This window comes from Carettochelys insculpta, chromosome 3 (assembly GCF_033958435.1).
Source record: "Carettochelys insculpta isolate YL-2023 chromosome 3, ASM3395843v1, whole genome shotgun sequence".
NCBI lineage: Eukaryota > Metazoa > Chordata > Testudines > Carettochelyidae > Carettochelys > Carettochelys insculpta.
Genome location: NC_134139.1, coordinates 99,050,680 through 99,063,193, shown reverse-complemented (window position 1 = coordinate 99,063,193; position 12,514 = coordinate 99,050,680). Strand labels below are relative to the sequence as shown.

Here is a 12,514-nt window from a genome sequence, read left to right as displayed (position 1 = left end):
ATGCTACCAACCACCACCTAAATGGTAAAGGTCTGCATCTTTATTTATTAATGGAGCTGTTGTAAGTAGGACTATTAGCGACTTTTATAAAGAATCGCTGGCACTTGGATTGTACGTAGAAATCAAAGGTCAAATTTCGGCACTCTGCCTTGGAAAGGTTGCTTACCCCCCATCTAGAGCATGGAGAGGTCTCATAGAGACCCTAGAACTGTGCACAGTTTTGGAATACCCAGACATAAATAGGCAATATATTTGGAATTGGCAGTATTAACTTCGGAATGTTTTTGTCCCTTGAAGTTAAAATGTTAACATGACTTTAATGCAGTTCTGTGTATGTCAAAAATTATTTTGGGAATAATTTAAACAACTCCCTTCTTAGGAGACTTCAAAGAAAGATTTGGAAAGGAGGAAGAAAGAGAAAAATCACCTGCAGTACATTGCAAGTGCAGTCGTTGCTCAAAAGAATAAGAGGAAAAAGTGCATTTCTTTCTAATGCTATTGAGATAGTACATGATAATCCTTTTAACTCAAAACCTGATTGGCTGGCGCACACTCGCTCTCTCTCTAGTTTTCTTATAAGCATTTGGAGAGGATAGATGATTAAAAAGGTACAAATGAAAACCATTTTTCTTGATTAATATATCAACGGTTGGTTCTTTCCCCACGGAAGCCACAGTTTCCCTTTTCTGGATGATCAGCTGCTAATAGAATGTTTTTTGAAGGGGATGCTGACCATTCTTGTTTCTTGCTGGGGTTGACTTTACTAATGGGTGGTGCCATTGTTGTGCTCGTAGAACATAAAAGATATTTTGGACAAACTTGGGGACCAGATTGCAGTCATTCATGAGAAACAACCTGATGTTATCCTGGAAGCATCTGGACCTGAGTCTATTCAAATAGGAGATGCACTAACACAGCTGAATGCAGAGTGGGACAGAATTAATAGGATGTACAATGACCAGAAGTGGTAAGTCTGTTTTTCAGTTTTATAGGAATATATTTTAAAGTGAATAAAGCAAAATGTTTTACATTTGCAGAATTTTAATGATTTCACAAAGAACTTCAATTTAATCATCGTTTCCTATTTCAGTGCTGTGGAATAATTTCAAACATTATTTAACACTTTTATTTAACATTAGCTAGCGTACAAACTGTATTCTGTTTTTTAATTACAAAAATATACCTTTTAGCTAGAATACCTTAGGTGGTTGTTTTACTTTGATAGTGTAAAATGCTGTAAGTTTTATAGCACAATATTTGTAAGCTCTATTTTGTAAGGTATTACAAAGTTCTGTCCAATAGAGAACGTATTGAATGGAATATGTTTTCGCAAAGTTTCTTAAATAAATTAATTTGTAGATGACATTCTGTATATTATCATGCACACAATGCCATGATGAACAGCAGTAATCTATGAAACTATAAAAGATTTTACATTGAAATGTGGCTGCAGGTGAGGCATGGGCAGGGATAGAGTCCCTTTTCCAGAAGCTGGGAATGGGTGACAGGGGATGGATTACTTGGTGATTACATGTTCTGTTAATTCCCTCTGAAGTACTTGGTGCTGGCAGCTGTCGGAAGACAGGATACTGGGCTGGACAGATCTTTGATCTCACCCTGTATGGCTGCTATTATGTTCTAAGAAATTGTTTCCAGCTGAGTGATCATTAAAGAACAATTAAATAAACGTATAAGAAAACAGATGAGACCTGCTGGTTTCCTTTGTCATGAACAGTAATACATTTTCAGCTACTTTAAACTTTTCTGATTGTCTGAACATGTTAATGTATTTTCACTCTGCAAATATGAAGGTCTGCAATTCTAAAATAAATTTTTATGTGAAAGCTGCTAGTCGGATACAGTTATAGGATGTTTTACATTTAAAAGATAGTTTGTTTTGGCTTATAAAACCCCTGTATTTTTTGAAATGTACTGATCAGTATTACAAGACGTTTCCATTGTGGTTGTAAAACAGTTACAATATTAATGTTCTAATGGAATTCAGGAAGTTTCTATTAAGTAAACTGAAGGGATCTGAAGCTGTTAATGTGGTCTGAAGCTGTTAATGTTCAATAGAAAGCATTGTGATTTTCTATACTGAGTGATTCCCAAATTGGATTTTGCTGTATTATAAACTTAAGTATCAGAGAGGTAGCTGAGTTACTCTGTATCTTCAAAAACAACAAGAAGTCCTATGGCACCTTATAGACTAACAGATATTTTGGAGCATAAGCTTTCGTGGGCAAAGACCTGCTTTGTCAGATGAAGCGGGTCTTTGCCCTCGAAAGCTTATGGTCCAAAATATCTGTTAGTCTATAAGGTGCCACAGGACTTCTTGTTGTTTTTATAAAACTTAAGTAGTTGGAACATTTGAAGCGGTGTGAGTGGTGGTAACAAGAATGGATAATAATTCAAATGAAGTCCTGAACAGTTTTTTTTTTTTTTAAAGCCCTTATCCTGTAAAACATGCATGTCTTGTAACTTGTTGAAGAAATTTTAAAATTTGAAAATGCTCAGTGTATATTGAATAGAGGGAGGTGTTTATGTACTTGTTTTTCTGTGTATGGCGTGTACATAGGATGCCAGTCATGGTAGTATCTTGACTGTTATAATCTATACATAAATGTACATATGTCCTTCCATCATAACATTACATAACAATAATATTTTTTTCTGGATTTTTTTAGTGACACAAGTAAAAGCTATACATTCTTATCTTTTTCTAAAATGTCAATAAAATCTCATTTACTTAATAAGTAAGCAGGCGTGACCATCGGCACAGGAGACTGTTAATAGTGGGGGTGCTGCAAGCCAGCTCTCTTTCCCCTGTTGGCCCTTCACCTGAGCTGGGGTGGGTGTGTGGCCAGGAGTGGAACCTGAGCAGCTGGCATGTTCAGGCCCAGCAGCTCAGCCCTGACTAAAACCTGAGTGTGCTACAGCAACTCCTGCTCTCTTATTTCCCATGCCTATGGCCACAGCTGCCCAGAAAGCTGGTATACCCACTGAAAGAAGGTATGTGTATCAAAGAAAAACATCATTTAAACATTTATAATTAACTTGGAGAATGCAACACATTTTCTAATCATTTTCCTAACTGGGTCATTGTATGCAAATGAATCACTGAAATTTATAAACGTTTTCAATTGTTCATCTTAATTAAAAAGTCATCGAACAAGCTTTTTCACCTGGAAGTGGTCATCAGACTGGGAATTTCAACTAAAATACAAGGTAGCCTTATGAATTTTTAAAGAAGTGCTAGTTTTAACACCTTCCCCCATATTTTTATATTAGAATAATACTGCTATCACCTTGCACAGTGGAGGGGGCAATAATGTTAACCTTAGTTGGTGTGCATACAGATAAACTGGGTCCACATAATGCAAAGGCTGGCCTGTTATTTCCCCTTGAAAGTGCATTAAGTCCATCACACTTCCATTTTCACAGATTTCAACAGGCATCAGTGTTTTCAGTGTCTGGAGAGAGGCCAAGATAGCTGAAATGTTGGCTTTTGTTTTCATTTTTGCAGGTTGTTGTGGTACTTTGAGTTTTAATGGGATGGCAGGGTTCTTGTGCTGACCCATTCTGCTAGCTAACTAAACCCTGAAGGAGGGCTCAGGTGCAGCTGAGCACATGCTGAAGTCAATCTCTAATCAGCAAAACATTTGAACATATTCTTGAATCTTTTTGCCTCTATTAAGTATGTTCTGTGAGTTATGCATTATATTTAATTTTCATGCTGAATAGGAATGGTATAAAAAGTATGCACTTGCTTCTTTGCTGAATTGGGCCCAGTGCTACCAGGTACGTTCTTCTGACTCATTATGGTAAGTGTAGCTTTCTAACTGCACCATCATCCCACACTTCTCCCAAAGAGAGGAGAGATCTATGGCCCTGACTTTCAGTGCAGTATAGTGAAGAACAGCGTCACTCTTTTTAAGGTTTCTGGCAGCAGGAAGTCATGGTTTTGTGAGCAAAATACCGGTTGAACAATTAATCATATTTGGTTTTTCACGCTCTCTGATGTGTCAACTCTCTTTTAAAACAAAACAAAAAAAAAAAACCTGTTCTGCAGACAGATTTTGCTGCAGCTAATTCATCTTTGTTTCTACAGTAATTGAAACCAAATAGTCCTCAGGCCTGCCTTCAGTTCCTTCAGTTTAGTAGGCAGTGATGGTTTGCGTGGTTGGCTTTTGCAGTCAGTTCAATGCCAGGAGCTGTTCGGTGTCTAGGATTTAGGCTGCTTCTATGCGTGCCCCCTCCCATTGAAGGGGGCATGGTAATGAGGCAATTTGAAGCAGGCTAATATGCATATCAAGCCCCTCATGAGCATAATGGCAACTGTGCAAATTTCGAAGTGCAGACTTTGAATTACACATTGACAGTGTAGATGGGATCAGCTTCAAAATAAGCACCCCACTTCGACATTCCCTTACTCCAGTCTAGTTATGCGGGAGTGAGGGAATGTTGAAGTGGGGCGCTGATTTCAAAGCTGCCCTCATGTTCACTGTCAATCTGCAGTTCAACGTCTGCACTTCCATGGCTGCCATCTTGCTAATGAGGCACTGAATATGCACCTTAGCACCTCATTAGTCTGCTTCAAATTGCCTCATTAGCATGGCACCTCCAACAGAAGGGGGTGAATGTAGAAGCAGCCTTACTTAACTACTCTGTAACAGGTCTTTCTATTTTCCAGAACAAGTTGTTATGAATTAACTATGCTTAATCTTAAATATAAATAGGCCAACCCATGTGTTTCCTCTTAAATTAGGTTATTTTGAAACCCTTCCTTATTCCCCAACAGTTGTTTTGATAGGGCAGTTGAAGATTGGAGGCAGTTCCATTGTGATCTCAATGACCTCACGCAGTGGATAACGGAGGCTGAAGGGTTACTGGCTGATGCCCACACTCCAGATGGTAGCCTGGATTTGGAGGCAGCTGGGCTGCATCAGCAGGTATGTGATGTTCAGTCAGAGGACAGGACCACTGACAAAAGGTTAGCATGGATTTGAGCCAAAAATAAATTTGTCTATAAATAAAATATATACTTGGGATTGTGGTGGTCATCTAAATTTTTTGCAAGAAGATGTCTGTGTCTCGCTTGAAATTGCTTTTCAGGTTGTAATTTCAGGTGTTATTTTTGAAAAGTTAGCTTATAAGTGTAAAAGTTTTAATCAGGAGTGAGGGGAAGTTTAGCCCTATTTTCTGTCTTCTGTTTATTTATTTATTGTTATGAAGGTTCAGTTGGCTACATTTTAAAATATATTAGAATTAATGTGGTGTTGTGCTCCTTAATGGGATGTTCTTTAAAAATAATCAGTTTATCTTTAACTGGCCATTTCAGGATTTAATTTTCCATTCTGAATAGAAAGGCAGAACAACTGATTGGTTTTTATAAAGCTGTCTAATGTAAAGATCCAATGGAAAAAAGTACTTTTCCTTCTTATAGGTTTTGCCTTTTCAAATTTTGTTTTCCTGGTTCTTCTCATGTATCACCATAAGGGGAAACAGTTTTTCCTCTTTAGCCCAAATCTTAATTTTAATTTTGTAAAAGCAAGAGGCTAAAGCATAACTTTAAAATAAACCCAAAACAAACAAAATCCTTTAGCAAGTTGCAGGTATCTATATTTTGGAAGTCCAAATGTTAAATACCTTTGTGTTACAGGAGAAATTAATAATCCACTGAGCATTACTTGTATATGTTTCTTTTTCTTAGTCTTGTTGGTAGTTTTCTTCTAGGGCATTTCCTTTCTCTTTCTTGAATCATCATCAGCTTTGTTTTAGTCTCAGAGAGATCTGTACTAATAATGTAAGCTTTGTTTCCCCTGGCTGTTAGGGACATATAAAGGTTTGAGCCTGACTTTTAATGACTTCTCTCAGTTGCTTGGCAGTTTTGTGATGTCTGCTGATCGTGGCACCATTGCCAAAATGTTCCCAGCTAAAGTGATGCTCAATTACAAATACAGTTGTGCACACAAGTGAGGAGCAGAGCTGGTGAAAAAAGCACATAATATGTGGGCAGTGTTTAAAAAAAAGAAAAAGTAGGACTTAAAAATATCAGGCAAGAATGCAGTTGCTAATATTAATCATTTAAGTCTTCTCTAATATTCTGTTGTATTCAATTGCCTATTGTGCATTTCTTTTTAAATGACATTTATTAATAAGTTGGCCTAGACCTAGTAAAGAGCATTTAATCATTTGTGTAAGGTTGTATATTATTGATATAAGTGTTTACAATGTTCTTGTTAGGAAAATAATACGCAGCCAGGATACATTTTCAATGTTACATGCAGTCAATCAAAATCAATTTGGGTCAGTGATAAAATTCTGCGTGTTTTCCTACTTATGACAGGAACTTGAAGAAGGAGTCAGCAGCCATCAGACCAGCTTTTCAGTGCTGAACAGAACTGGGGAAGGAATCATACAGAAACTCTCCACTGCAGATGGGAGCTTCCTGCAAGAAAAACTGGCCAGATTAAATAAACGCTGGAAAGCAATCACTGCTGAGATCATGGACAGACAACAGAGGTAAGAAGTTAACCAGAAATGTGGGTGTTTGAGCTGATGTGATGGGAAGAATCTCATTTAGAAGTCTACAGAGGATATATAGATTCTATTGCACACCATTATTAGACTGAATTTTTTTGACATGTAGGCACTGTTTTCAACCACTTTCCCCTGAAAGCATCAAGAATTGACTTCTCAGGGTGTTCATGTTAACAGGAAACAAAAAAGCCCAAAGCACACCTCTTCCTACAGTTTTCTGTTTTACATGGTTTCACTGCAAAGCCTGAGGAGCCACAGTTACTCAGCTAGTTGCACTGGATAAGACTGAACTGTAGGTACATTTCTGCCGAACTTTACTTTGTTTTTGAATTTCAGACAATAGGTTCAAGTTTAATGAAAATTAAAGAGGACCTCAAAAATACATTGCAAGAAACCATCTATAAATATGTAATTTATATGTCTGTAAATAAGATCTGAATCCATTTTGAAGTGCTACTCTAAATTTTGTGTAGGAGATCAGGGTTTAAGGGCAGTCTGAGCTAACAATGAACATTTTCAGTATATCTTTGTGGGATATGAAATAAATGTTAATGGAAATTGTGAAACTAAATTCCCATAATAAATATTATTTTTCAACTTTCTGAAATGAATCTAATTTTTAGTCTTCTTTGCTATATACAGAAAATAAACAAAATTTTCTCAATTAGTTTATCGGGCAAAACCTAAGTGTTCATGTGCTACAAGAAGACGTCCCTTCCCAATATTTATGTGCAGAGTCTTTCCTGGATATTGTCACAGATGGTGATTTTTTTTTTTTTTGGGGCCTTGATATTTGTGGAAACTTGGCTTTGGTGGTCTTGTTTCATGTGCACATTTTCATTTAATATTTTGTTCAGATTTTTGGAAAAAACATATTTGGAAGTTTTTAAAGTAAAGTCTGAAATACAATAATTTGAATATGGTTTGCCTTTTTTGGCTCGGGGGAGAATCTTTTGATCAGTAAAAACCTGCTCTTTTGGCTACTGTCATTAGTGTAAAAAAGAAAGCTACATGTCACATTGGAGAAGTGTGGGAATGGCAGATAGTGTTCCTGGCTGGGGCAGTATGTCACACACCTCAACAGGCTTTAATATTTGAACTGGAAATTTTGCAAGCACCAGGTTTGCTGCAAGTGTGTTATTCTCTCTTACCAAAATATATGTATATATATAAAAAAATATGGAGAGATGGAGAGAGAGAGAGAGGTGTTTTCCTCTACTTTTAATAAAGTTGTCTTCATTTGTTCATGTATATTGATTTGCTTCATTTTGGTCTGTTTTCCCTTATGGAATTTGTGGTTTTTAGACTGAAAGGAGAGAATCCGCAGCTAATGGAGTTCCGAAAGAAGCTGGATGAATTGAATTGCTGGTTGGAAAATGTAGAAAATTTCCTTGAAATGAGACCTACATTCAACCATGAAGAAAACCTGCGAGAATTAAAGGCAAGATAGATTAAAATGTGTATAAGTGCATGCGAATCTTCTGCTAATTCTGAATCTGCCATGGTCAGACACATATCCAAAATGAGGAGAGGCACAAGAAAAATAATGTCCTATGAGGTGTTGTGGGATTAGTTACCAAAATAAGGGACAGCTTTTACGGAGGACCAGTTGAGAGTTGTATAAGAAGATATTATAGGATGCAGTAAGAAAACACACACTTGTGCTGTAGAACCTTGCAGTGTGTTTGTTATTGTCTCAGTTCAAAATCACCTGGCACTTCAGAAAAAGAATAGTAACAGAGAGATAGCTGTGCCAGTCTGTATACTATCAAAACAAAAAAGCAGTCCACTAGCACTTTAAAGACTAACAAAATAATTTATTGGGTGTTGAGCTTTCGTGGGACAGACCCCCTTCTTCAGACCGTAGATATACCAGAACAGACTCAATATTTAAGACACAGCGAACCAAAAATAGTATTCAAGGTTGACAAAGCATAAAAATATTATCAAGGTGAGCAAATCAGAGAGCAGAGGGGCAGAAGGGGGTGGGGGTGTCAAGAATTAGATTAAGCCGAGTATGCAAAAGAGCCCCTATAATGACCCAGAAAATTCACATCCCGGTTCAAACCACATGTTAATGTGTCGAATTTGAATATAAAAGAGAGTTCAGCGGCCTCTCTTTCCAATCTGTTGTGAAAATTCCTCTTCAGTAAGACACAAACCTTCAGGTCATTAACAGAATGGCCCACTCCATTAAAGGGCTGACTGATCGGTTTGTGAATCAGGAGTGTTTTTAAGTCTGTTTTGTGCCCATTAATTCTTTGTCTAAGAGAGTTTGAAGTCTGTCCAAAATACAGAGCATCTGGGCATTGTTGGCACATGACGGCATATTTGATGGTAGTTGAGGCACATGAGAATGTGCCCGTGATCCTGTGAATAACCTGGTTAGGTCCAGTGATGGTATCTCCAGAATAGATACGTGGACAAAGTTGACAACGGGCTTTGTTGCAAGGAAAAGTTCCAGGACTGGTGTTCCTAGGGTATAGACTGTGATTGTTGGTGAAAATTCTCATAAGGTTGGGAGGTTGTCTGTGGGAGAGAATAGGCCTGTCAGCTAGGGCCTTCTGGAGTGTGGCATCCTGATTAAGGGTAGATTGTAGGTCTTTTAATAATGTGTTGCAGTGGTTTGAGATGGGGGCTGTAGGTGATGATCTGTGGTGTTCAGTTAATGACCTGAAGGTTTGTGTCTTACTGAAGGGGAATTTTCACAACAGATTGGAAAGAGAGGCCGCTGAACTCTCTTTCATATTCAAATTCGACACATTAACACGTGGTTTGAACTGGGATGTGAATTTTCTGGGTCATTATAGGGACTCTTTTGCATACTTGGCTTAATCTAATTCTTGACACCCCCCCCACCCTCCGCCCCTCTGCTCTCTGATTTGCCCACCTTGATAATATTTTTCTGATTTGTCAACCTTGATTACTATTTTTGGTTCTCTGTCTCTTAAATATTGAGTCTGTTCTGGTATGGCTCTGATCTGAAGAAGTGGGTCTGTCCCATGAAAGCTCATCACCTAAAATTATTTTGTCTTCAAAGTGCTGCTGGACTTCTCTTTTTGTTTTGACAGAAAACGAATTTGTGACATGTGAAATGTAGTAATACGGGCAGAGCATTATGTACCCTCATGTGACTAAACAGACTGACTGCTGTCAAAAATTATAACCAGGGCATGAAATTTACAGTTTGTTTTAATGGTGTTTTTACTTATCAAAGTGAGTTGTATTAAAATATTCAAGATTGACGTGGGAAGTTACAATTAACTCTCACAATGCATTTGATTACTGTAAAATTATATAGTGTATGTCAACGTTGTTTTGCACTGTAGAATAGTCTGTCTGGTAATGGTATTTAGCTGAAATGTCAACTGATGGCCCCAAGCAGGATACAAAAATCATATTTCCTGCAAGTCTGTTAAATGAGGTAAATTGGTTACAGTTACATCAGTTGACCTTTCAAGTGCAGTTTACTGTATGGTACCCAACCAGCAATCAAACCTAATCTTATTTCCTGATCACTGTATTCTTTCTTCCCACATTAGGAAAGTGAAAACTTTGCTAGGAAAGCGTTACTGGGACGCACATGTTCAGATGATGTATAAAAATCTGTATGGATAAATGAGTGCATACATGTTGTCTGTGATATAATTATTTATTGAGTTGTGCTAGGTGTTTTACAGACAAATAGAAGACTTGCTCCCTGTTGTGCAGTGCTTACAGCCTGAGGCCCTAGCCAGAGAGAATTATTCCCATGTATAATCCCGTTGAAGTCAGTTGGGGACTATGTATAGGAGAAACCTTTTGCTGCAACAGTGAACAAGGGGGAGGGGCGTCAGATACAGTTGTCAAAATAAGATGAGGTTTTCTTAAAGGATAAATTCACAATTTCCTCTTAAACATTCCGCTCTTCTCTTCCCCAAAGGCGCCTAAAAACCTCAGCGCAACTTTGGCCATGATACTCTAACAAACTGCCTGTGGGCTTTCCTAGACATTGGCTTAGGTTGCAGCAAACTGGGGAATGAATCTGTAGCTGATTTGCTGCACACTGAGTAGCTGAACGGACTCTGTTATCATGCACTCGAAAATCTTCAGGTAGCAGGCTTAGTGCATGGCAGACACATCCCATGTTGGTGTGCATTACCTCTGCCTCAAGAGTTGGCTTGTGTGGAACTTGTTGCAGAATTGGGGCCTTTGGTAGTAAAGCTTAAAAACAGGTGGAGGCTGTGGTTTTAACTGAGGTGGTGACTCAGGTAATTAATTCTTTATAATTTAAGCATATTGGAAACGCCAAAAGAGAATCAAAGTAAAGTGTGGCTGTAGCAGAGGAGTAGCTTCCTGAGAAACGTCTTAAAGCAGATACATTCGTTATTCTGTTTTAGTTTCAGTTCCTTGGATTTTTGTGTTTCATGTAGGCAGACCATGGACTCTGGTAGTCAAGTAAAGTTTTTAAATACTTCCAAATATTTTCTATTGTTTGGGCTGTTATTACAGTAAAAGCCCTTTTATTTGGCACTTCAGCAAGTGGCAAGCTCAATAAACTAGCATACCTGATCTGCACAGAAATTCCAGGTTTTAATTTAGTTGGTGTGGGCCAGTGGGGGAGTAGGACTTTGAAGGGGCTGTGGGGCATGCTCTGGGAGGGAGTTTGTGGTGTGGGAGGGCTCGGGCTGCTGTATGTAGATGGATTCACCTCTGGTGGCTCTCGCAAGTGGCTCCCCATCCCTGTTGTCGCTGTTGAAGGCATGACCAGACAGTTCTTCAGGCACTCTGCCTCCATCTTCAAGAACTGATTCTGGAGCTCCCAGCCCATTGGCTGGGAGCCATGGCCAATGGGAGCTGTGTGGGACAGCACTTCCAAATGGAGGTAGGATGCTTGCTTTAAGCAGAACAGGGAGCTGCTTGTAGGACTGCGAGAGGTGACCTCCCATCCCCTGCTGGCTCCAAATCCCCTTCTGTGCATGCTTCTCCCCCCACCCCCAGTGCATCCCATGTTCCCGACCAGCAACCCCATTACTCTAGTCCCTCTCTCTTAGTTAACCGCCATTTTAAATTTACTCTCTGTTCCTCCATCATACAAGCAATAAATGATTTCACCGTAGTAGAGTCCTGCAAATTGGCCAATATCTGCAGACCATGTTTGAGAATCAGACGTGGATACAGATTTTGTGTCGGCATAGGGCTTTCATTATTGCATCTTTAGTTTGTGCTCTTTGGTTTGTTTTATTTTTTTCTAATAATCCTCCAGATGTCAAATTCTTTGGTTAACAGAAAACCTTTAACTGTTTGTGCCTGCCTGTGTGAGTATGCACGTGTACTTGCAAGCACAGTTGCCTTCAGAATAAACTTCTCTCTTGTCCCCTTTAGGGCTTAACAGCAGAAATGGAAATACAAGGAGAAAAACTGAAATGGTTGAACAGAAGTGAAGCTGATGTACTTTCAGATAAAAACACGGGGTTTCAGGAAAAAGAGAGAATTTCTGACACCTTGAGGACCGTCAATATGAAGTGGAACAAGGTATGTATTTTTGTTGCGATGGTTGTGTAGTCAGCACGTCTAATAATTGACTGAGAGGCCCGTCCTCCTATCCATACAGGTGTGATTCCCACTAAATCTTTTGGAAGCTGTACACGCATCTCCAGGGAAGGCTAGACTCCATAGTGTAGAGCTGGAGTATTGTTACAGGTCTAAGTGCTAAACTCATGTAAAAATTGTTCAATCAGTATGAATTATGCTTTGGTTTGGGCCTTTCTGATTGAACTTCTTTTCCTTCAAAGATCTAGATTTCTTTTACTTCAACAAGCTGTAAAGTATCAATTAGAAATTGAACTTTTCAGAATATTTTTGTAAGAAATGAAATGTTTAAACTCATCATAGCAAATATTAAATAAAATCAGTTTACATGGGGAAGTATGCTGAGTCATGACTTACCTGCATTCTCTTTGCTTTTCGATAGTAGAAATTAGAAATTCTA

At 38.5% G+C, this 12,514-nt stretch overlaps 1 protein-coding gene across 5 annotated transcripts in view; it reads left to right on the top strand.

Moving 5' to 3' along the window:
• Positions 1–12,514, top strand: part of UTRN (utrophin) — a 560,266-nt gene that overhangs the window by 235,809 nt on the left and 311,943 nt on the right. For all 5 annotated transcript variants that reach the window (XM_074990438.1, XM_074990437.1, XM_074990436.1 and 2 more), the window contains 5 exons: positions 795–967; positions 4,802–4,952; positions 6,350–6,525; positions 7,849–7,984; positions 11,908–12,057. In XM_074990438.1, coding sequence (XP_074846539.1) covers positions 795–967; positions 4,802–4,952; positions 6,350–6,525; positions 7,849–7,984; positions 11,908–12,057 — 786 coding nt within the window. The remainder of the gene's footprint in view (positions 1–794; positions 968–4,801; positions 4,953–6,349; positions 6,526–7,848; positions 7,985–11,907; positions 12,058–12,514) is intronic.